General features: G+C 43.1%; 2 protein-coding genes across 2 annotated transcripts in view; both read right to left on the reverse strand.

Moving 5' to 3' along the window:
- Positions 1-1,407: 1,407 nt before the first annotated feature.
- stard3 (StAR related lipid transfer domain containing 3) lies at positions 1,408-15,236 on the reverse strand. The gene is made up of 15 exons (XM_083649046.1): positions 15,182-15,236; positions 12,440-12,687; positions 10,982-11,059; positions 10,543-10,620; positions 10,375-10,428; positions 8,659-8,776; positions 8,467-8,568; positions 8,213-8,268; positions 7,916-8,008; positions 7,337-7,399; positions 4,486-4,581; positions 4,299-4,378; positions 4,088-4,192; positions 1,758-1,851; positions 1,408-1,547 (listed from the first exon to the last, which is right to left on the reverse strand). The coding sequence occupies exons 2-15, from the start codon at positions 12,650-12,652 to the stop codon at positions 1,440-1,442; spliced, it is 1,338 nt and encodes a 445-aa protein (XP_083505172.1). The 5' UTR covers positions 12,653-12,687; positions 15,182-15,236; the 3' UTR covers positions 1,408-1,439.
- A 3,998-nt stretch (positions 15,237-19,234) lies between these two features.
- ppp1r1b (protein phosphatase 1, regulatory (inhibitor) subunit 1B) overlaps positions 19,235-25,928 on the reverse strand; it is a 34,257-nt gene continuing 27,563 nt past the window's right edge. Inside the window, exon 5 of the mRNA XM_083649047.1 lies at positions 19,235-21,705. Within this exon, the coding sequence (XP_083505173.1) occupies positions 21,536-21,705 (170 nt within the window). The 3' untranslated portion in view covers positions 19,235-21,535. The remainder of the gene's footprint in view (positions 21,706-25,928) is intronic.

The raw sequence follows: 25,928 nt of genomic DNA on the forward strand, positions 1-25,928 counted from the left end.
TTGTGATCTCGCGAGGTGCGTCACAACATCGAGATGCAGGTTTTGGGACAAAACTAAAAATGTATGAGCTCCGAAATGTTTCACTGATTAAAAACAACATGATACTTCATAATGTAAGAAATGATAGAAAAAAACACATTCACTCACTGCCACGTTTCAGTGGCTGCAGGGAGGCCTGTATAAAAGTCATTGGTAATATATCAGTACAGTACCCATTTTTGACAACCACCGGAGGGGAGGGTTCAACTATTCTGCCGAAGGCCACTTGAGGTTATTGGCACCAAGGACAGCTTCAGCAAGTATCCAGCTTCCTGATGTAATTATTCGACTGCGCCCTCTGATTAATTTAATTAATTATTAATTAATTTTCCATAATTTCATTTTTCTAGATTGAGCTTGATAATGTACTGATAACATACAATTTGTAGCCTGCTGGTTTGACTGATCTCCTGGCCAGTCGCATAGTGCAAAGCAAATCCAGCATTACCAACAATGTCATCCGAGGAAATGGCTATTAGATTCGTTGCACATTGGGACAGGTAATGATGTCAAACCAAGAGGTTTTAATTTCTCACTCTTCACATTTGGGTGCTTCAGTGGTGTCTCCCTCTAGTGGTGATTTCACTGCAGTGTCACTTGTTTCCCCATTGATCACAGTGTAGTCAGGGAGACAAATCTGTGTGAGTGTGAGTGAGGGAGTGGATAAAAAGTGTTTGCTGAAGACAAGGCTGTGAAGTGTGTGTGTGTGTGTGTGTGTGTGTGTGTGTGTGTGTGTGTGTTTTTTTAGGGCAGGTGCACCAGAGAACCACAGTTAAGACGGTGCAGTGAACAAAAACAAACAAAAAACATTGAAACAAAATGAACACAGCCAATCAATGGCTAAGCTTGTGTCTAGTAGAATAAGGCTCAGAGACAGACAGCTGGTTGGTGTAGCAAACCTTGTCATGACACTCATCAGTTGTTTTGTAAATGAGAGACAGAAGCCCACACAGTGAGAATCACATCCACACGCATCAAAGTCCTCTTGGTTCAGCAAAGTCCATCCTGACTGAAGACAGCTTGACTAGTTTGGGAAACAAACGTTCTCCTTGCACACAGCAGCAAAACAATATATAGGTCTACATAAAAATATGGATGTGACCATGTTTAAAAACAACGTACTTGAAGTCTAAGGAGGAGAAAGAACATCCTCCCTGATAACAAAATGATTCCTCTTCTCTCATGTCTGAGAATGTGCAGTCACATGTCTCAGGTCTCCTACGCTCGGATGTCCAGTCTTTTCAGTAAGCCTGTCCCATCATAAGGGCAGTGCTACACCCATCTTTTGGGTTTGCAAAAAAAAAAAAATGCCTACAGTCGTGAGGCAGTGACACCTCCCAACCTGCTGTGGCACTGTCGGGCATCTCTCTCCTGTTTTCAGTATGGCGGTGGGTGTCATCCTAGCGGAGGGAGGAGCGCAAGTCGGCGATGCGCTGGCGTAAATGGGTCATGAATTCAAACATGGTGGCAGCCAGACTCTTGTGGATGAGGTAGCGGGGAAGTTGGCCCTGATGAAACCAAACACAACCGTTTTTTTTTTCATTCTCATTTGTAACACATTGCACAGAGTTTGACATTTACATATATTTTCATATTTTTTTGTTTAATTTCATAATATAATTCTAATCTCAAAGGCTTCTATACAGACATGTAGCCTTAAATAACAGAAAATACTTAGCTAGGGTAGTTCAAATCTCTTCTAGTTTGCCTGTTCTCACCTTTAGGTCTGTGTTGAGGACCCAGATGAAGGTGCAGACAGACGGGTTACTGCTGGATTTGAGGACCACAAATCCTCCTGGACCGTTCTCTCCCCTGCAGCAGAGAAGAAAGATGGAGAGATCAGGACAAAGACTACAGCCGACGGTCAACTAGCATGTACGTTTTGTACCTGTGTGAACTGCAGATATACGGCCAGCCAAACGCTGATCCAGACCACCCAGACTATGGACCATCACTTTGCTTGGGCCCAGAAGTACGAAGCAGCACCAGCCCCGCAACATCGAAAAAGAGAATCTAAGAACCTTGGGGTGATCATTGACAACCAGCTGTCTTGCTCGGCCTACATTGCTGCGACAGCCCGCTCCTGTAGGTTCTCCCTGTACAACATCCGCAAAATCCGCCCGTTTCGCACGAGGGAAGCGACACAACTCCTGGTCCAGTCACTTATCATCTCCCGCATGGACTACTGCAACGTGCTCCTGGCCGGCCTTCCTGCCGCTGACATCCAACCGCTTCAGCTCATTCAGAACGCGGCAGCCCGTCTGGTTTTCAACCAACCCAAATTCTCTCATGTCACTCCCGTCTTTCGCAACCTTCACTGGCTTCTCATCTCGGCACGCATTAAATTCAAAACACTGGTTCTGGCCTACAGGGCAGTACACCAGACAGCCCCTCTGTACTTTCAATCTATGGTCAGGCTCCAAATCTCTCACCGTTCCCTCCGTTCCTCCACCAGTGCAGGACGCCTCGCCCCTCCTCCGCTACGGGGGCTCAAAAGTCGCTCATCCCGTTCGTGACTCTTCTCGTCCCTGGCACCACAATGGTGGAACGAGCTTCCACCTCCGGTCAGGACGGCCGAATCACTGCCGATCTTTCGGAAAAGACTAAAGACACACCTTTTCAGGCTCCATCTGGGGCTGGGCCCTTCTTGAAACGAACTTCTTTCTCTCCCTCTTAAAAAAAAAAAACCTAAACTAAACTTTACCACTATTCCTTCAGAAGTTGTAGTTGTCATAGACTGTGTTGCATAGTTGATTGCTCTATTGCTGACAAGAATGTGTTATTGTAAGTCGCTTTGGATAAAAGCGTCTGCCAAATGACGTAATGTAATGTAATGTAATATACAAACCATTGTTATGATAATACATGAAACAATACAAAGCAATATTTGCCTACCATTTTCACATCCCCTTCTCTCACCACCTCAGACGGTTTCATAATATAGCCACTTCTAATCGAGAATATGTCTGATAAAAAGTTGCAAATGGCGCTGTCAGCCATTGGTCTTTTGCTTGTGGAAGAAGGAAGATGTGGAGGTGGGAAAATAAGGAGAAACCGCTCATGGGGCTTTGGTGAAGGCCACCATATCAATGTGAAAATATTTGTGTGAATGATCAGATTAAATGAGGTTGAAAAAATAGAAGGTTTTGTGCGTGCCCTCTCTTCTCATAGACTGATTCGCTTATGCTGACTGATTAATCAGAGTGATTTCTCTCACCGAAGGCTCGCCACCAATGGGCTACATGCACAACTCCACTACTTCCTGAAATTAGTACAGCTTCTTTATTTCCTGTCATCACTATTGGATGAACTGATTAATGTCCGGTGTGCTGCAGTCACAACAATGATCAGGCACACCTGATTAATCAGTTCATCCAATAGTCTAGGACAGGAAATAAAGAAGCTGTACTAATTTCAGGAAGTAAAGAAGTTGTGCATGTAGCCAATTCAACCTGCTGAATCGTCCAGAAAAGCCGCCGACAAGGCTGACCAGTGCAAACGGTGCAGGACACACCGCAAAACCTATGGCCACAGACGCCCGGTGTGTCTGCGGCTTAACACAACTAACCTGGTTAAAAGCCTCCTGATAACGTGACCTCACATTCTGTTTCACTCTACGTATCAGTCTGGACTCTAAAGTTGTCCCCAGCAATTTCAGTGGGTGGGAGTACATGCCTTGACAGATAAACGCCTTCAGCCAATCAGCGTCGCCAAATCCAGCCCTTCAGCCAATCAGCATCTTTTCCGCTGGTGCATACTCTTGTTTAATTGTATTGAGTCGATTTCTCCAAATAACTGCACTTACGGCTGTGTAAACTCTACGAACGTTGACGTTACTGCTCGGCGGTTGCTTCGTGGGCCGCCATCACTGTGGACTTGGTAATTTGTGAAAATGGCTGGGGGCGGGCTGAAGGCCAGATAGATCCACAGAACAAAACAGAATGTGAGGTAACGTGATCAGCAAGGTTTACCAGGCTAGAACCCGACTGCACTTTTATCAAATCCAATGTTGTCATTCGTGGTGTTCGTGACAGAGGTGAGGTCTGACCTGACGTAGCGACTGTGTGGAGGTTTGGCATCATGGTCCGCTGCCATGCCAGCAGAGAGGTAGCGGTCCCGTTTGCGCTCCACCCGTCGCACATTAATAAAGTCCCTAAAGGAGGAGAAAGACATATTTGAAGACTTGTTTCAAATAGATAAAACTGTAAGCAGCCACTGTGCACATAAGGCTGTCATTAAAATGTTTTGTATTGACGTACCTGGGAGACACAACTCCTCCTGCTGCGCCACAAGAGACATCATACGATATCATGGTGTTATCATCAACCCTCTGCAGGATCTGAGGAGATGCAGAAAGCAGTTTGGCTTTGGTTAAACACGAGGCACAACCTAAACACTGGAAATGTTTAAAAAGACAAGAAGAAAAGGAAAGAAAGGAGTTGTCACCTGGCAAGCAGACACAGTTTTGTTCCACTGAACCATCTTCTCTGGTTGCAGGATGACCTCTTGATACACAAGCTCAGCAGGACACTGCATAAAGCCCTGAACAAAACAAATCCAGAACAAACATGGAACTGCTGTGTGACAATGTAAAGAACACATGGCTTTATTTCAGCTAGCAGTATGAGCACAGGTGTACGTACAGCAAGCAAGCAAAAGAATTGGGGTTGTACACCGAATTAGGAAAATTTGCTTGCAAAATCCCCGAGTACAGTTATAGGATAAATCCTGACCATTGTAAAATCACTGTATTAATTATAATGAAATATGTTTTAATTGGTTTTGTAATTTTACTGTAAATGAATTTAACAAGTGAAAGGAATGAAAATGAATGAGAACAATGTTGGACCTATCATAACATACTGTAGGTCCGCGTGACTGGGCTGATGCCTCAGAGGGAAATTAGCTCAACAAGACTTAGACTTAGACAAACTTTATTGTCATTCAGAATACAACAAGTGCACGCTAAACTAAATTTCGTTGCATAGGACTCAGCACAGGGTTAAAATAGGCACAGCCTAGGATTAAAAATATGGGGGTTAAAGTGCATGTAAAATATATAAAAATTATTGTAATATACTAAAAGCAGCAAAAAAAAAAAAGATAAACGGCAGATATAGATAGATAGATGGATAGATAGATATAGATAGATAGATACTTTATTGATCCTTTGCAGGAAATTGATGTGTCACATGATGCAGCCACATTCAACAGTCAGGACAACAACAGGAGACAAAAACTGACACTGAAACATGTAGCTAGGCACAATAATACCAAAAAAGGTTGATAAGAGTACTATACGTACTAGAGGTATGACACAGGGAGAATTGTAAAGTGCAATAGTGGAGAAAATACCTGAGGAAAGTAACAACTGGAACAACAAGTATGTTTTAAGATGTCTGAATGTTAAAATTGTACCTGCCACTCAATAGATTACCTTTGTTTTGTTTTGTTTTGGGCTGGTGAGTGAAACAAATCTACCAGTCGCTTGCATATTTTACCAGCATTTGGATGGTGCTAATGTTGGACCCTGGATGGCTGAAAATAAATGTAATAATAAAAAAAGCTCCATCTGTATTCAAGACCTTTAACATATTAAGTTGAGGTCATGTAATTGATGACATTTTAAAGACTTCCAGGACCTACACCATTTCCCCCTGTCAATCATTTCTTGTTCAATCATCAAACAGCAAAGGCAGCAGTAAATCCCTTTGTTTACGTTGTGCAATAAAGACAAAGCAGAACAGCTAGAATAAATCCCTAATCCTGCCATCAACTTGCTGAGGGATTTCCGTTTGCTTAGCTGTTACTTGCTATGAATAATCTACATCTGATAAATCACTATTGGTGGCTCAGTTGAAGGCTAATATTTCACCTATTTCTTGTGAAAGACAGGCAAAGCACTAGTGTGATGAGAGGGACACTGGGCGACACTTGCTACCTGGAGTTCATCATACACTCAGAACATTAACAGAAAAAAAAATATCTCCGATTATAATGTTAGACATTTGATTTGCGCTTTGCAATTGTTTATTTATGGGCGGCGCCCACGGTTACAAAGGGGAGAGAAACCAAACTACCGGTAGTTTAACTAAATCCTTCAATTACCATAAAATGTTTATCCAGTCAGTTACTTGCAGAACCTGTCTGCACATAGGGCTTATGTTTGGACAAAGCAGAACTGTGTCCAAATCTAAAATAAATATGAGGTTGGTGTGGCTTCACCGAGGCTTGGTGCTCATCATTTAGAGACTTCATGGATTCGCTGAAACCAGCTCCAAACACAGGCCTTCAGTTACAAACGGTCCTTAAGAGAGTGGGCTTCCTCACAATTACTCTACATGCCTCTAAAGCGCCCGGCATGGTTCTGCGCAACCTCGACTTGGCGCCCTATCGCCGAATGGCGGCGACAGCGAGACTATGCATACTCGAACGTTAACTCAGCGTGTTGGCTGCGGTACATGTTCAAAATGTTATCGTGTCGTTTACCAAGAACTTGCAATCATGTCGGTGGGGGGACACTTTATTGTCCCTCCAATTCAAAACTCATTCCGGTGAGCCTGCAGAAGGCTTTGCTAGATGAGGGACAAGCACTGTTAAATGAGGAAATGGCATTTCCTCATTCCTCACAACGAGGAGTTGACGCAGTGGAGTCAGATTTTCGAGGAGCTGCACGCTCCCTACGCCGATAGGACGCCCAGCTGCGGCGACCCCCTCGGCGCAGTCAGCGCCAGCGATTTCGCTCGAGCATAATTTGCGCTTAAGGGAAATGTACATGCTAAAGCGACTCCTTTGTAACTCGACCGCTTTCCACAAACAAGGCTTAAGTACATTACTTCTGCACGGTATGGATCTCGTTCTCACTCACCATTGCCAGTCATGTTAAAACTAAAGGCCAACTTTCTGTTGTCAGACAACCGACAACAGAACTATACTAATACCAATCAATATCCATACCACCAGCAGACAACGCAACTATAAAAGGTGAGTTGGAGGCAACAGAAATTATCGTTTTTATATTTTTTTACATTTCTGGCAATGGTGAAAACTGATCTGTACCGTGAAACAACGAAGCATAAGTGCATCAGCCATGTTTGTGAACAAAAAGGACCACACTGGAAATAAGACATTATTGTGCGTTAAATTCCTTGACAGTTTTGCTATATGTGTATCGTTGTGGTCTAAGCGCTTTCAAACCTATGTACATTTTAAAATATTTCAAATAAAATCAATCTTAAAGGTTCAATATTTTTTGACAATATGCAGTTTCACAATGAATGCCCAAGTGCTGCTGTACCTTGAGAATGAAGGTCTTTCCATGGAAGGGAATCTCCAGAGTGTAGACAGAGTCTCCCATGTCCTGACGTAAAACCAAACACTATTTATTAGTATCACAATATTTTCTTTTCCTCAATTCCAAAACATTGGAGTCATTTCAGATTCAGTACAATGAACTCAAAGTTAATCTGAATTGCAATTCATTCACATACAATACTGAATTCCTTCTTGGTTATTTAATTACAGGTCAGTGTTAATGGAAAATGTTATTCTTTTTTTAATTTTCAGATTCGGGGAGGGAGGAATCCATCACCTGAAGGGCATTACAACTAAACTGATTTATATTGGTGTTTTGCTTTGCTTTGTTGAAGCCTGGCCCTGTGTGGAGCAAGATGCACTCTGTGATTTTTGACATTATGTTACCTATTTATAAGTGCTCTGTCACTTCCTGCTTCATTCTGATGACGGTCGCCATGACCGAAACGTCAATGCTCAACAAATAAACTGGCAGTTAAGTCTACAGTTCAGTGTGCGGACTCGACTTTTTTAACCTGTGGACCAACCAGAGAATTCCCCCCAAACAAAATCAGATACTCACATTGTTCTTTTCAAATGTCCAGTTGTCCTCCTGGGCGAGGATCTGTTCCATCACAGACATGGCCTCCCGCCCCTGTCTGACATACTCTTTCTCCTGGAGAGAGAGGGAGACCAGCAGAGTCAGCATCAGGTGAACAAGACTAGGTCCAAACCTGGTATATGGCTGGACCATGTAACTTCATCACTCACTCACTCACTCAGTCAGTCAGTCAGCGATGTTCTCATTTAAACTGAAGTGTTGCGGTCCAGAAACTGCCAGGACGCATTAGTATAAAGGTTCTACAGAAGGGTACAGTACCTGTGCAGTGACAGCCCTGCGCCCAAGACCCTCCTCATCTAGATCTTCTTCAGAGTCTGTGGACCCAAGTTCAAGTTAATGACTTGGTTTGTCCAAAATCATAAATGTGGGTGTAGCAAGACAATATAATACATAAAATAAACCCACTGAGGTTAGAGTCATAGTAAGGCTAACAACAGCACATGGTGATACACACTGTCAGGCACATGAGGTTGATAAACAGAGAGGGAGTGAGGTAGAGAGACAGCCGCTACCTGCGAGGGACTCAGGTGGGGAGTAGAACTGTCCGTCTGAAACAGCACTGGGGTAGAGCATGGGGGCGCGTTCGCAGGCCGCGTGCACCGCTGCTAGGTAGGCTGCATGGGGGGCAAAGGAGCAAACAGTTAAACGAGACGCAACAACATTCGCCGATTTGATTTCTAACTTTTCAGACGTCTATCGCTCACCTCTCTCATCGTCAGCCTCCTGAGTGAGCACCTTGAAGTCCAGGAACCAGGTCTCCAGCCATGCCACTACAAAGGAAGTGATGGGTAACACGTAGCCAAAGGCATTCTGGGTCAGGAGCTGTGTCGGGAGAGAAGCCATGTCATCCTGAGGGCAAAGTGTCCATCTGTCTATGTGTGGACCAATGGACTATTTATTAGAGCACTATTGCAACTTCTATATAAGCTAACAGCATTTAATTTGGGGCAGTGGTGGGAAGCATTTAATGGGGCAGTGGTGGCCCAACGGTTAGAGAAGCGAGCTTGTGACCGGAAGGTCGTCGGTTCAGTCCCCGGGACCGGCAGGATCTGGGTGGGGAAAGTGAAAAGGCAGCGCTTGCCCCTCCCTCATTACCACCACTGAGGTGCCCCTAACCCCAACTGCTCCAGTGGAGCTCATCAGTGGCCAGCAAATCAGACTGTGGTTGTACTGGTCAGCTTCCAGGTATGAATGTGTGTGTGTGAATGTATGTGTGTGTGCGCGTGTGTGTGTGTGTGTGTGTGTGTGTGTGTGTGTGTGCGTGTGCGTGTGAACACTCCTGAAAAAGAGAACACTGCTCTCAGTGAGACTCCCCCTGTATAAATAATAGGGGTGGGGGAAAAAATCGATACACCACAGTATCGCGATATTTTGCCTGACGATATTGTATCGATATTTGGACGCCAAGTATCGATATTGCAAAAAAAAAAAAAAAATTGCAGGCCATGCCAGGCCACCGGGCTACTATAAACTTTAGTTCCAAGGCCAGCAGTAAACAAACGGTAGCATATTTTCATTTTGTTTTAACAGTAACAGTTTTGTCATAACAGTAATTTACAAATTCCCCAGTTACTGAATGGACTGCACAAGATGTTTTGTGTAAGTGAAGTGAAGTTGCAAAAACTACCTAAGTACAGTAGTCCACACACACATCCAGTTAAGGTGGACTGTAAGTAGACTGTAACAAACAGTTCAGTTTGTCAGGTGCATGCAACTATGACATGACTTTATGAAAGTTGTTGGTCTGTCTACTTGACAATGTTGCTGCAATAAAATGGTTCAAGTCAGATGTACAGACTGAAAAATTGTTCTTATATAAACCAGATGTTGACAAAGTTTTCCTTTGGGGACATCATTTGCAGTTGAAAAAGTAAGAAATCGCAATATATCGCAATATCGCAATATTCAATATATCGCAATATCGAAATATCGCAATATCGAAAATATCGCAGTATCGCAATACTATCATATCGTGACTCAAGTATCATTTCAGTATCGTATCGTGGGCATCTGGTGATTCCCACCCCTAATAAATAAAGGTTAAAAAAAAATGGTTTACATCTCCAGTTAGTTGAATATAAAAAGTTAAGAGAAGTGTGTTTGGCATAAGGGACTCATCCTAAGCATAGGTCATACTGCAGAGTAAAGTCAATACACTCGCTGTCTTTTATCCTCAGTGCAACTTATAAAACTCCAATAAAGTCATCAGCACCGCAATCATCCAATCACAGTCCATTACTGGTATAAAATGAAGAAGTGAAAAAGTGAAGTGGTTTGGACTGATATGATTGCAGCACCGCACACATAACTGTGAACATGTAACAGTAAGTAAGTAACTTTATTTTTATAGCACCTTTCAAGAGCAGACGTCACAAAGTGTTTTACAGAGGAAAGCAAGAACAGAAGAGGGGGACACTCACATTCGATAAGATGACCTTGACAACCAGGAAGGCACTGGTCACTAGAGTGGTGATCTGTGAAGGGAGGAAGACGTGGTTCTGTGTTACAACTCCTGTCCATTGCTCCAAATAGGAGTTTGTCCAGCAGTTTGTCTGTGTGCATCGGTTTTGCTGAAAGAGCTCTCTTACCGCAATGACCCACCAATGCCTCAGACGCACAGCAGCGTAAGCCACTTGTAAGCACAGGAAACGAAACAGAGCAAGGAGCTGTGACAAGGAGGAAGGAATGCAACAAGGAAATGACTTCAGGATTTCAATGTTATCATGTGAGCCAGGCCCGTTTATTCTACTAGCATTTCTCCTTTTGTGTCGATAAATCCAGGCGTGTGACCCATCTTGGCTGCTCATTCAGTTCCTTATGAATCAGGCTATAAAACAATACAAGCAACAATACATGTCTTGAAACCAACACTGAAGCAGAAAAAAACGTGTACGACGTATGGTGGAAACAGCTCAGGTTCTCCTTAAAAAAACTTATTTAACATCATGTTAACAAGCAGGATGAGGACGGAGCGTCGGCATTCTACATTAAACCCAAATGCATGCAGAGTTGGAGTGCTCCACTTACAAAGATGTCAAAAAATGAAGACTGGAAGCTGTAACGGATGACCTCGTCCTCCAGGCTCGTCCAGATTGAGTTGGAGATCTGAAGGGGAGAAAGCAGAGTCGACGCAGGACGAGTCAAACAAAAGCCTAATTTATGGTGGGACGTCAAAGCCCTTGCCGTAGAGCTAAAGGCCGTGGACGGTGAGCCCAGCTGGCGTGTAGCTCCCCAGAATGTGACTGACGGACAATCACAGCACGAGAGCGGTGATTGGCTGTTGCCTTGGGCTGCTGGCTAGCCGGCTTGAGCTTACGCGTTTGGTGTGTTCCCAGCTGTGAAGCAGATGCCCATAAATGTTAATTATCTCTGCAAATAAGCATGCAAAACAATGTGAATATATTTGTTTAATGAAGATGAAAGGACTGTGTAATTGGCTCAGTCCAGCATTTCAGGGGCGGGGGGGTAATCATTATTGGCACCGCGTTTACTCCTGACACTCTGTGTTTAGGAAATTCTGAAATCCGAAATGCAGGGTGCCAGGGGAAACTGTATGTATGTATAAAGATGAGAGACTAGAAGGAAAGTACAATAAACTTGAATGATGCAACAAACAACACTTAGATTTGGCGTATGACTCCATGGTATGATGACGCTACTCTGAGACGTGAGGAGGATGTCAGTAATTTATAGGATAGAGAATCCCCCATATATAATATAATATATATATAATAGGGAATTCTACAGGAGTCATGACATTGGTGGTGTTCAGGGGAGGAGGTGGGGCGAAGCAACTGCTATGGTGAAGACCATCACTGAGGGGAGACGCACAAAGAGAGTTACAACACTCTAAAATACGAGGGAACAACTGATATAGAACTCCAGTTAGGTGATTGGCTAGCAGGCCAGAGAGAGGGAGAGCATTGGAAAGCGTGGGAGGCATTGATTGGACAGGAATGACGGCGTGCATATTTATGAATGAGTGATGTCACCTGAACAAGGCGTTTCTGCAGGGGGAGAGATGAACGGAAGGAACAATGGATTAATGAATGAGATTGTTAATCAGACATTGATTAGGGGAAGTAGTCTTGCATTGCATCATTGAAAATAGTCTGAGAAATTATTGTGTGTGTGTGTGTGTGTGTGTGTGTGTGTGTGTGTGTGTGTGTGTGTGTGTGTGTGTGTGTGTGTGTGTGTGTGTGTGTGTGTATGTGTGTGTGTGTGTGTGTGCGTGCGCGCATGCGTGCGTGTCTGAGCTGACATTCGAGTATGTATGTCTATCTGCCGCCGGCAAAGTCCCAAATCGAGGCTATGTTGAAGCATGTTTCAGGCTTAAGTGTTGTTAACAGTCATTGATCGTCAGCTTTGGAACAGATAAAATCAACTGAGAGATCAAAACGCAAACGCGTCTGTAAAACTTCTGCCTGTTGAAGCCAACTGAAAACTGAAACTGAAAACAAACTACGGACAGGCTTGCACACTCACATTCAGCTCAATAATCCAGAGGAGGGAGATGAAGAGGAGGTCGAACGTGACAAAGAGACAGAAGGTGCGACGGACGTCCGAGATGACCTTGCGCTCCCCGGGTGGCACCAGCATGTAGGGGGAAGGGAGGGACAGGGACGTGGAGTAGGAAGCGTTCAGGGAGGCGATGGCAGGGAGGCTCCCCCCGAGCTCCCTGTACCCTCCACCCGGCATTCCTGCGCTGACACAGGAGACAGGGCTCTCTGCACCTGGGACAGCAGAGACAGCATGTTGAGGAGGAAGGGGTGCGACAGACAAGTACTCAAGACAAATAAGGCAGTGTTTCCTTCACAGTTAGTCTGGGGCCAAAACCCTCGTTCCGTGTTATCCGGAAACACACCGCGTCATCCGGCGGATGATGCGACTCGGGAACGGCTCCAAAAAAACAATTCTGCTCTGAAAACAGAGCGTCATAGTAACGTAAATACATGTGATGCACATTATCTAAATGGTCAATAGTAAATGGACTGCATTTATATAGCGCTTTTATCCAAAGCGCTTTACAACGTGCCTACATTCACCCATTCACACATTGGAGGAAACTCACCACGAGATGATTTAAATTGGACTGTGAATTCATATTTAATGCCTACTTAACACTCCTATTCATGTATATATTGTATATTGTATATATTGGACTGCACTTGCAATGTTGTGATTTTGTCTTTTAGATATTTTTCCTATTTTCCTTTTATCTCTGAATATTGATATGACCGCTACACTGCACACTTACACTAAGACAAATTCCCCGTATGTAATCTTGCCATGATTCTGGTTCTGAGATTTAAAAAAAAATTATCCATCACTTGGGCTTATTGCTCAGCCAACAATAAAAATATAGCATCAATTACAATTACAGTGCAATTGTCCATTGTCATGATGATATTAATATCCAAATTAGATCCATTGCAATGCAACGCTAACTGATCCTAGAAACTAAAATGACCTCCACATCTACATAGGGCTGTTGAGGGCTGTTGCAATAACCACAATATTGCAATACCACACTATAGATGGTTTTCAACTCAACAGCGTAAACACCACTCCTAACTTACTTCCTGTTGCAGTGTTTGCTAGTACAATAACTGTCAGGACATAACTGATGAGTTAGGTTCTAAACTGTTCCCTAGCAACACAATTCCATAGATAGACGAGCCAACGCGGTGGATCTATATTATATATTAGATACAGAAGCATTAAGAGCAAAACATCTCGCTTCAGAGATAGCACATACCTCCTTGCCATTAGACATCTGAACTTGCGCTGATCCATTGATTATGTCTGACCTACTGCACTTTAAACTGTATGCACTACTGCTGAATACGATGCTGCTGGATACTGTTCCTGAATGTTATTTTGTTCTTGCGTTATTGTTTGTATATGGTGTGCTGCTGCACTGTCTTGTCTTTTTTGTCTGAGAGCGAACCAAGACAAATTCCTATCAACTTTTACAGAAGCTGTAGATGTCTCAACCTCATGACTTCTCTTTCATATTTGATATGTTTTGATACAGGTTCATTGTGATGAAGGTGTGGCTGAGAGAAACAGCTTATTACAAGGTATATTAAAAGATATCACATGAGTTCATGTCTAATTGCCTTTTTTTCTCCCTAAGGATCTAAGAAAAAAAAATGCTATGATTTGTGTTGCCAGCTGCCGGCTGGCCCTTCATTGCATTTTGGTGTGATAACCTTTTGATTCTTCAGGAAGCCAAGGTTCCCTGTTTTCAGGATGTATTTTGTGCATTTTAAAGCATAACCTGCTGGCAATCTCGTTCTCCCACAATTTGACTTCCGGTTTAGCAATTTTAACCCTAAACCCTAACCCTGACCCTAAACAACCTGAAACAACCTAACCCAAAAATTGTTGCTGGCTAAAATTGTTGCTACTGTAGCTTTATCCTGCTTTTATTATCTTGAAGGAGTGCCGTCATTGCATTAAACGTTACATTTAGATTTTCTGGGACTAACTGACTCTGTAACAGGGTGAACGGGCATGTTATCACAACCGGTTTGACCGTTGGACTATGATTTTCACTTTCAGCTGCGTCCCCCCCCCCCCCCCCCCCCCCCCCCCCCCCCCAAACACACACACACACACACACACACACACACACACACACACACACACACACACACACTAGTTTTAGCTACATGTGTGTAAACATGACAACTTTAGATTACATCTCCTGCCTTTTCTGCTAAAGACAAAGTCGAGTTGTAAACAAGGCTAGCAGGTTAGCTTAATGATGGAAATATGGAAATGTGGGGTCGAAACTGCCACAAGTTTTCCTTTTCATACAACGCTGGAAAAGCGCAGTCAGGTGAGCTGTCAATATTGTGCCTGTACCACGGGGAGTAGCGTTGTCGCTGGCTACACAAAACAAGCACCGATTAAATCAACGGAACAATAGATATGAGACATGTCCATAGCCAGCTAGCCAATGTTGTTAGCCGTCTCGCTTAGGTTTCGTTACCTAACTAATCACAATCAGTGTAGTTAGCTAACGCTAATGTATTGTGTTAGCTAACGTCGTTAGCTGTATAACTTGCTTTCATTCTGCTACAGCAGAAATAAGAAAAATTACAAACAGACATCATACCTGGAGTGGATAGCTATACAGGTTCACACTATAAAACGCGAAACTAGAGTCGAGACCCTTTTTTACGTCTATAATTTCATAAAAAATAAAGTTTAACTCACTTGATTTAGCGCAGCATCATCGCCCCGGCAAGTCTTCCGGGGTGCCTTATTTTTTTAGGATGGTCACGACTCACTTCCGTCGATACCAAAGATGACTTGTCGGCCGAAAGAGGGTTCACTCATGTCTACTTCTTGTATCGCTTAAATCCAGTTAGACATGCTGGACTTCTTGTGCGAGAAATGGACTGTAGTACTAGTTAGTTAGGGAAGACCGATATAGTTGTAAAAAAAAAATATATATATATATATATATATTTATATCTATAACTTGGAGCTCTTTTAAGCCAGTGTGTTCGGAAGGAAACCTCTGCACATCTCTTATGTTGTGATGCTTTTAAATGTCCATTTTATTTCTTCTTTTCGTTTATTTTCCTGTGTGCTTAATGAAGTTGCTTAATGCACTTTTTATACTCTTTTTTTTTAGGTTTTGTTGTGATGCTTTTAAATGTCCATTTTACTCTCTTCTTTTCTTTTATTTTCCTGTCAACCATTTTATGTGAAGCACTTTGAATTGCCTCTGTGTATGAAATGTGCTATACAAATAAACTTGACTTGACTTGACTTGACTTATCCGGGACAGGTGCATATCAAATTGTGAAAAGAGAGTCCCGCACACTGTCCAACTGCAATAAAGACCCCGACCTTTCTCAAACCTTGTTGTTGTAGTACTGGTCATGTCATTCACGAGTCTCGCATTGGAGGCAATTTGATTTCGGCAAGGCACAGCGCAAGTTGTAGCTCAAACATGCAGACGAGTGGACAGGTAGGCTCTCCATATCCGAAGGTTATGTGTAAGTTGACCGCCATTTATTGTCTGTTACCAATGACAGTCATTGTCTGTTACCATTCAAAGTAGGCTAGCTTAATAAGCACTTACTAGTTAGCTATAATAGGTATAGCTTAATAATAGCTTATTAAGATACTTGTACTATCTGTTATTCATTTTCTTTGTGCAAATAAACAATAAACAAACATAAATAAACAATAAACACTTACTCTGGAGATGATGTAGCCTACCACTTGTGCTCTTCTCCCTACTTATACTCCAACCACTTATAAAGCCTCAGCCAGGCGGTAATGCAACATAAAGGATGCCAACTGCCATAAAACACCACAGAGGAAGAAGACCTTCAGGACTCATTTGCCCAAGATCTTCATGGTGCAGATGCCATCTATCTGTAGCAAAAAACAAATACCTCAGACCTTTGATGAAGAACATGGTTGTCCAAAGAAAAAGAGCAGACAGCTATTTAGAACAGAATGATGATGAGCAAATTGCACTTGGAGACCTAACTGTGAAAACTTAACAATAGCTTGAAGTGATGATCAAATAATCATTACAGAAATCAATGGCAAACCAGAAGGGGGTACATTGAAGCCGAAGGCCTCAAATATTTTGAGTGCATGTTTGCATGCATCTAAGAAGGACAATAATGATGTTGATGAAGAAAAAGTGTGTCTTGTGAAAACCGCTGCCAGACTGGTAAAGACTGACATAAAAGATATCAAGATTCCAGAGATGCATATCCCTCAAAATATATAATCTGCCAAAGGAAACGTGGAAACTCTTCAGCTTCTCCTCAAATAACTGTTTGCTGGCAAGAACTGTGAGTTAAACATAGCTGCAATAGGACAGGCCATGCGGGCAGCAAGGGCAAGGGTTCTCATCACGCCATTACAGATAGGACTGACAAATGCATCACCAATTTTGATCTAGATTTTTGGTGAAAACACTTGGTAACCTTCGATTCTGTTCCTCATTTCGGGAGGTGAAAAAGTTGAGTCAAGTGCAGCTGCTGAACATACCTCCCTGGCAATGTTGAAGGCCACTTCATTCAGTACATTGCTGATCATCTTGACCATAACAACAGAACCATTGATGGCCACAACACATTCCATGGTATGGGCATTATAGCTGGAGTTACACCAGAGAGCCAAACCAGTACCTCTGATAGCTGTGACATCATAGCAGCAGTTGGACACATCAATATCCACATGTGGAAATCAGAGACCCCTGGCCTTTCATCCATGTCCTATGGGAGGATTGAGAATGCCACAGGTGGGTGATTCTCATGAACATGGTACAACTCATAGCAAAACTCAAAGATATCAAGAAGATATCATGTAGGGTCTAATTTCACCATTCAAATTGAAATTATAATCCACTAGGCATCTTGCGCGCTACGCGAGCTGGCCTGCCTTGCAGCTCGCCGAGCTGGCCCTGCAGCTCGCATAAGCAGCTCGGCCGCTCCACGACCTCGCCCTGGCTGCTCCTTGATAGCATACTTCAGGGGTGCTGGATCACCTGTCCTGGAGCTGGCAACATACAGCTGTCCATGGCTGAAGACTGAAGCCAGACTCCCACTTCTTTCAGTGTCTGCCCCTGGGACTTGATTTTGCTCTTATGACATCACTGATTATGTCACAACTGCTTTTATGACATCACTGATGACATCACAACCTCTTATGACATGCCTGATGATATCACAATGCCACAACTTATCACATCACTGATGACATCATCACTGAGACTTTGTGTGTGTGTGTGTGTGTGTGTGTGTGTGTGTGTGTGTGTGTGTGTGTGTGTGTGTGTGTGTGTGTGTGTGTGTGTGTGTGTGTGTGTGTGTGTGTGTGAGAGTGAGTGAGTGGATTTATGACATCACTGATGTAATCAGTGGGACAGACAGACAAACAGACAGAGCCCTAGCTCCCTTAGATAGATAGATGTGCTAATTTTTTATGTATTTCCAGACACTTTTAGAGACACTGTGAGGGAATAAATTAATTACCGTAACACATTTTTAATTGGAAATATGAAACAACAAACTTTTTTTTTCAATGGCAAGCACTTCAATATGCTCATGGGTAATGGGTATCACCCAAAATGTGTATGATTAACAAATACGAAGTTGTAGCTAACATTGTGAGAAATGACATGTTGTATTACGACTACATACTTACATGAGAAAATAAAAATCTGTTCTACTTAGAGACTCAACAACCATTTCTGTGGATTCCTTGCCCCCAAAAATGTGGAAATAGACACCAAATGTGTAATTCTAGGTCTAGTTGGAGTCAAGATATGGCCAACATTTTAATAATGGCAGCCATTTTGAAAAAATGTCATTTTAACATACTTCCACTAATGGGATTTTCTGGGATTTTTAATATAGTGTTTCGGGCATCAATATAAACATAAAAATGTGAAAATAAATTCTGTTGCAATTAGTTTAAGGTCAAACCTTATTTTCCCTAGACTATAAAGACTCCGACCTTTCTCAAACCTTGTTGTTGTGGTACTGAAGTAAATAAAATGGTGTCTGATTTTCTCCATGTTGTGCTGTCAACCTCCCTATGGACAAACTTCACATTACATACATGTGTTTCAACTGGTATGAGGGTGAGTAGATGACAGAATTTTCATTTTTGGGTGAACTGTTCCTTTGTCTTACAGCTAGGTGGTCAAACGGACAAAAAACTGAGTAAACACAGTTGAGGTCAGTTTATTCTCCACTACATTCCTGATGCTGTCAGATTTATCTTGCGTGAATCCAGGTTACTATATTCCCTGCATGCTTTCATGTAAATAAAGTGAAACCAGATGAAAACGTGATCCAGTGATCACAGTGTGATGTTTACCTGAACAGATTAAGCATCTTCTCTACTCACTGGTTCACTTTGTTTCAGTCTCTTTTTTTCTTTTGGAAATAATATGTCACAGTCACAATTTTATAGTAATTTTCTTCATAAAACTACACAATGTAGTTTTCCCCCCATACTATTTTACAATTGTTTGATGGTTTAACTTTAACGGAAATTGTTAATTATTTCCCCAGTAGCTACCTTACTGTTCTAGTCTACATTCTATGCAACAAAATATACATAATTTTTTAGATCTATCCTGTATAATATCTCTAAAAATATTCATATTGCTTTTTCAGTGTCTCCCCTTACACACATTGTGTATGTGTCGTGTGTAAGGTCAGACTCTCTTTTTTCCCCACACACACTCACTCAAGTTACATCACCACACATTTGTTTCAAGGAGTAAAGGAAAAAGTGTTTATTTTGATATCATACCGTTGTTCACTTTAAAACAACCACATCACATTGAGAAACAAGAGAATGGAAAAAAAGAAAAGAAAAATAAAGGCGAGTAAGCATAGAGTTCATCATACATGTCTTGCTATGGTTATTCTCTTTTCACCATGGAGAAGAGGGAGATGGGGAGAGAGTGGTAAAGGGGGTTATCAGCAGACACAACCACTGATCCCAAATCTTGGGCAGACAAGAGGTTACAAAAGTGTCATAGTCTTTATTTACAAACAGCAGCCCAGATGATACAAACAGCAAGATTTATTAATTCTGTGCCACTGGAACTGGAAACCCTCCTGTCTAGTCAGGCAAACGTTGAGTAACAGATATTATGCTCCTCACTTAATCTGGAAATTAAATTAGAGAGATGCTGACAACCTGTCTGGTGAGAATGGGCAACACCATTTAAAATGCTTGTTGATTTGTTGACGTCCACTCTCATTGCTCCGTTTCAGCAAGGACAGAGAGAGAGAGAGAGAGAGAGAGAGAGAGAGAGAGAGAGAGAGAGAGAGAGAGAGAGAGAGAGAGAGAGAGAGAGAGAGAGAGAGAGAGAGAAAGAGAGAGACACTGAATGATAATATGTGGTAGAAAAGATGAGGTTGTGCTGTGACTGTTTTGCTAAAATGTCAGTCATTAGAGTAACCAGGGTCAGGGTGAGTAATTTGAGTATAGGCATTATAGGATATAAACAGTACAAACAGGAGAGAGCAAGGCTACTTATACACAGGGCATTAGATTAGAAAAATAGCTCTTACAACAGATACATACAAGTCATGAGTGAACAATTAAAAAAGATGACAATAAAAAAGTGTTAACATGCAAAGGGAATCCATGAGCACGGGCAGTCCCGATTGAGTCAACAATATTGGATAAGATTTGAAAGTCAGATTCTGATTCCCTAACAGTGTAGCCTATATAGGCTATACAAATTCTGTATGAATTCTTCTCAAAAGTGTGATGTGTGGAGGCAATGATTGGGTATTTTGGAGAAAAAACAACAACAAAAACAGAGGTAGCTTCACCTTTAAAGACTTCTAATAATAAATGAAATGCCAAATAAATGAAAAGTCCTGATTTAAATCTTAATGTAATACCATCCATACACATTATGTTCACGGATTAAATTAAATTATACACAAACCATTTGTGACCCTAAACTTGTTGTCCCTATTTTCTACCACAAGATGGCAGGAAATGCACATGTCATCAAGGGACCAACCATCCAATATTATCTTGCAAATCAGACTGACAATCTAGGCCAAGGATTTGAAACTAAAGCGGAACAGGGAGCGCAACACACAACAAAAACACTTTCAAGTACTTTTAAAGGGGTCAAATAAGAGGCGATCTGTGTGTGTGTGTGTGTGTGTGTGTGTGTGTGTGTGTGTGTGTGTGTGTGTGTGTGTGTGTGTGTGTGTGTGTGTGTGTGTGTGTGTGTGTGTGTGTGTGTGTGTGTGTGCGCGCGCGTGCATGCGTGCGTTCCTGTGTGTGTGTGCGTGTGTGTGAGAGAGAGAGAGGGACCAGGGGTCCTTGAGGGGGTCCTAGGGGGTCCCTAAGTAATGAATGTATGACTATTTTGATGATGGGTTTCATCTACGTTCTGTAATAAAGCATATAAAAAGCAAAAATCTTATCAGACGGGGGGACCCTGGGATAAAATCTTATCAAATGGGGATCCGCGTGTCAGTTTAGGGGTCCTCGACGTGAAAAGGTTTGAGAACCACTGGTCTAAAGGAACATGGAGCTCAGTGCAGAAGCAGTAAGGATTAGTGGGAGGACTGGTGCTGCAGTATTCGGGGCATTTGGTCACTGACCTTGGCCCCTCCGCTGCCATTATAACCAACTGGATGCAGGCCAGGGCGGTGCCTGTAGTCTGCTCTGTGTGATGCAGTGTGTGTCAGTTGGATCATTCCTCACCTCCTCATTAGGGACACCTCCTCCGTATTACACAAACTGTCTGGCCCAAGATCTCATCTCCCCCCTCCCTCCCTCTCCCTCTCTCTGCCCTCTATCTGTCTGCCCCTTTCCGAGGTGAGGAATCAGAGTTTCCTGGCTCACTCGCACACTTGATTTCATGGAAGTCGCGTCTATATTGTCATTCAGTTGCTCACTTGTGATCTCTCATCCTCACTTATGCATTCAAACTCCACACATTAACACCTCAGTCCTCAGCACACCGATTTACAACACCTCCTCTCTCTCTCTCTCTCTCTCTCTCCCCCAGTCTTCCCACTAATTGTCTAATTGCCCCCTTCTCTTTCAGTTACTCCCCCGACTGTTCTCCTCCATTGACGTTGCCTTGGTTTTATCCTTCTCCTCCTCCGCCTCTTCCTCTTCGTCATCCTCTTCCCCCACTTGGCTCTGCTTGGCGCTCTCTCTCACGCTGGACTCCTTGGCTGGCAGCTCAGTGGTAGCTGTCTTTTGGTGATCTGTAGAGCGACACAAGCATCATGAATCACAACACCTGACAGTTCGAGCCATAGATAGATACCAATGCATTATTTCAATGAGCATCATAGGGACTTGGTTTGGGGTTGATTGGGGAGTTTGTTCGGGTGGGCGGGTGTACTGTACAGTAATAGGAATAGACAGTCACTCACTCACACAGCACATCAAAACAGTGTACAGGTACAATACCTGGAAGAAAGTTGTTTTCTGCCTTAACTCTGTTTTCTGCCAATATCATGAGACGTTATATAGATTGGTACATACATGCATGTAATCAATACGTAGGGCCAGAGATCTGAGGTGGCGATGGAGCAGACTGTGTCACTGCTATCACAGAAAAACACTATCAACGTCAAACTAACACAACTTTTACATTCCTTTCAGGTTTATGTTGCCCTTTATAAGTTACAGACCAATTCCTGAATAATAATAAAAAAAAAACATAAGAGGAAAGGGGATACAAAATGGGTGTCACCTTATTCCTGTAGAGTTCACGATAATTGCAATGTCTTTTGCTGATGTCCATCATAACATAAAAGTGTTTTAACAGGGATCCAAGAAGGTATTTAGTGTAAGAGCTTGTCATCTGGGCTGACAGGACAATGATTATGAATGAAAACCACTGCTGTCATGTAATATTGAAGATGACGAGAGGATTTGGAGCTGTCTCTCTCAACAGACAGTTATTAGAACTGACTGGTGTCTCTGCCTTGTCTCTCTCAACAGACAGTTATTAGAACTGACTGCTGTCTCTGCCTTGTCTCTCTCAACAGACAGTTATTAGAACTGACTGCTGTCTCTGCCTTGTCTCTCTCAACAGACAGTTATTAGAGCTGACTGGTGTCTCTGCCTTGTCTCTCTCAACAGACAGTTATTAGAACTGACTGCTGTCTCTGCCTTGTCTCTCTCAACAGACAGTTATTAGAACTGACTGCTGTCTCTGCCTTGTCTCTCTCAACAGACAGTTATTAGAACTGACTGGTGTCTCTGCCTTGTCTCTCTCAACAGACAGTTATTAGAACTGACTGCTGTCTCTGCCTTGTCTCTCTCAACAGACAGAGTTATTAGAGCTGACTGCTGTCTCTGCCTTGTCTCTCTCAACAGACAGAGTTGTTAGAGCTGACTGGTGTCTCTGCCTTGTCTCTCAACAGACAGTTATTAGAGCTGACTGGTGTCTCTGCCTTGTCTCTCAACAGACAGAGTTATTAGAGCTGACTGGTGTCTCTGCCTTGTCTCTCTCAACAGACAGAGTTGTTAGAGCTGACTGGTGTCTCTGCCTTGTCTCTCAACAGACAGAGTTGTTAGAGCTGACTGGTGTCTCTGCCTTGTCTCTCTCAACAGACAGAGTTGTTAGAGCTGACTGGTGTCTCTGCCTTGTCTCTCTCAACAGACAGAGTTGTTAGAGCTGACTGGTGTCTCTGCCTTGTCTCTCTCAACAGACAGAGTTGTTAGAGCTGGCTGGTGTCTCTGCCTTGTCTCTCTCAACAGACAGAGTTGTTAGAGCTGACTGGTGTCTCTGCCTTGTCTCTCTCAACAGACAGAGTTGTTAGAGCTGACTGGTGTCTCTGCCTTGTCTCTCTCAACAGACAGAGTTGTTAGAGCTGACTGGTGTCTCTGCCTTGTCTCTCTCAACAGACAGAGTTATTAGAGCTGACTGCTGTCTCTGCCTTGTCTCTCTCAACAGACAGAGTTGTTAGAGCTGACTGGTGTCTCTGCCTTGTCTCTCTCAACAGACAGAGTTGTTAGAGCTGACTGGTGTCTCTGCCTTGTCTCTCTCAACAGACAGAGTTGTTAGAGCTGACTGGTGTCTCTGCCTTGTCTCTCTCAACAGACAGAGTTGTTAGAGCTGACTGGTGTCTCTGCCTTGTCTCTCTCAACAGACAGAGTTGTTAGAGATGACTGGTGTCTCTGCCTTGTCTCTCTCAACAGACAGAGTTATTAGAGCTGACTGCTGTCTCTGCCTTGTCTCTCTCAACAGACAGAGTTGTTAGAACTGACTGGTGTCTCTGCCTTGTCTCTCTCAACAGACAGAGTTATTAGAGCTGACTGGTGTCTCTGCCTTGTCTCTCTCAACAGACAGAGTTATTAGAGCTGACTGGTGTCTCTGCCTTGTCTCTCTCAACAGACAGAGTTGTTAGAGCTGACTGGTGTCTCTGCCTTGTCTCTCTCAACAGACAGAGTTATTAGAACTGACTGCTGTCTCTGCCTTGTCTCTCTCAACAGACAGAGTTATTAGAGCTGACTGGTGTCTCTGCCTTGTCTCTCTCAACAGACAGAGTTATTAGAACTGACTGGTGTCTCTGCCTTGTCTCTCTCAACAGACAGAGTTATTAGAACTGACTGGTGTCTCTGCCTTGTCTCTCTCAACAGACAGAGTTGTTAGAACTGACTGGCAGGGCCGATTTTACCAACGGGCTCACCCGGGCTGAAGCCCGGGGCCCGGGACATCAAGGGGCCCAAAAAAAAAAAAAAAACTTTTTTTTTTGGGAGGGGGGGACCCTTGATGTTTTTTTTTTGGCCCCCTGTCCAGGGTCTTCGCAAAAAATGTTTTTTTTTACTGACGCCATTCAATTTTTTTTGCAGAGTAATAACATCCACTGTGAGAGGGTGTCCACCCGCTATGCCGACCACTCGCAATGCCGACCACTCGCAATGCCGACCTTAGGTTTAGGCGTGGGGGGTGGGAGAGGTTAGGTTTTGGGTTAGGGTCTGGGGGAGGTTAGGTTTAGGCGTGGGGGTGGGAGAGGTTAGGTTTTGGGTTAGGGTCTGGGGGAGGTTAGGTTTAGGCATGGGGGCTGGGAGAGGGGAGGTCGGAACAGCGAGAGGTCGGAACAACGACATGGAACCCTGTGAGAGGGTTCCCGAATTTGTAGATGAAATAGTGCAATTCAAAGAATTAATCAAAAACAAAGACAATAAAAGTGTGCGGCACTTGCTTCAAATAATAAGGAAGAGGAACCTGTCATCAGTTTTTCCAAATGTGGATATTGCCTTCAGGATTTACTTAACTCTCCCTGTAACAAATGCCTCTGGAGAGCACTCCTTTTCAAAACTTGGGCTTGTCAAGAACAGGATACGGTCTACAATGGGACAAGAAAGGCTCACCCACTTGACATTGATGTCATTGGAAAGTGACATTGTTAGAACATTGGACTTCACCACTCTAGTCAAACGCTTTGCCACGGCAAAAGTCAGGAAGAAGACATTTCAGGTACGAACAGACTTGAATACTGCTTGATTGATTTGTGCAATAATTGTGAGAATGTGTGTGTGCACTGTAATAATAACAGCAATAATAAATACTAAATAATAATAATAAAAGTGCTTGTTGTGACATCTCAGTGGCAATGTTTTCTTTCCAATCAGGCTGTTTATGAAAGAACATGATGGCTAAACCTACAGTTTGTGTTTGTAAGTTAGAATGCTGACAGGAGAGCAGGTGGTGACATGAAAGTTAGTGAGAAAAGGAGAAGATACTGAATAATGACATCACAACAGTATAATCCTAATGTTGATTTAAAATGAGATATTTCTTTAAATACGGCTAAAAAAGGTAAAAAAAAAACACTCAAAAAAAATTTCGGCGGCGCCCGAAGCCCCCCCTTCCGCTTGAGGGGGGGGCCCTGCAGAGATGAATAGCCCAGGGGCCCATGAAGTGTAAAATCGGCCCTGCTGACTGGTGTCTCTGCCTTGTCTCTCTCAACAGACAGAGTTATTAGAGCTGACTGGTGTCTCTGCCTTGTCTCTCTCAACAGACAGAGTTGTTAGAGCTGACTGGTGTCTCTGCCTTGTCTCTCTCAACAGACAGAGTTGTTAGAGCTGATTGGTGTCTCTGCCTTGTCTCTCTCAACAGACAGAGTTATTAGAGCTGACTGGTGTCTCTGCCTTGTCTCTCTCAACAGACAGAGTTGTTAGAGCTGACTGGTGTCTCTGCCTTGTCTCTCTCAACAGACAGAGTTATTAGAGCTGACTGGTGTCTCTGCCTTGTCTCTCTCAACAGACAGAGTTGTTAGAGCTGACTGGTGTCTCTGCCTTGTCTCTCTCAATAGACAGAGTTATTAGAGCTGACTGGTGTCTCTGCCTTGTCTCTCTCAACAGACAGAGTTGTTAGAGCTGACTGGTGTCTCTGCCTTGTCTCTCTCAACAGACAGAGTTATTAGAACTGACTGGTGTCTCTGCCTTGTCTCTCTCAATAGACAGAGTT

Source organism: Poromitra crassiceps (genome assembly GCF_964638095.1).
Source record: "Poromitra crassiceps genome assembly, chromosome: 13".
Taxonomy (NCBI): domain Eukaryota; kingdom Metazoa; phylum Chordata; class Actinopteri; order Beryciformes; family Melamphaidae; genus Poromitra; species Poromitra crassiceps.

Coding starts and splice junctions, on each gene's coding strand:
- stard3 (XM_083649046.1), bottom strand. CDS start 12,652: ATGCCGGGTGGAGGGTACAGGGAGCTCGGGGGGAGCCTCCCTGCCATC. Junction 7,400..7,915: donor GGACATTTGAAAAGAACAAT/GTGAGTATCTGA, acceptor GTTTTACGTCAG/GACATGGGAGACTCTGTCTA. Junction 4,193..4,298: donor GGAGGAGTTGTGTCTCCCAG/GTACGTCAATAC, acceptor CTCCTCCTTTAG/GGACTTTATTAATGTGCGAC.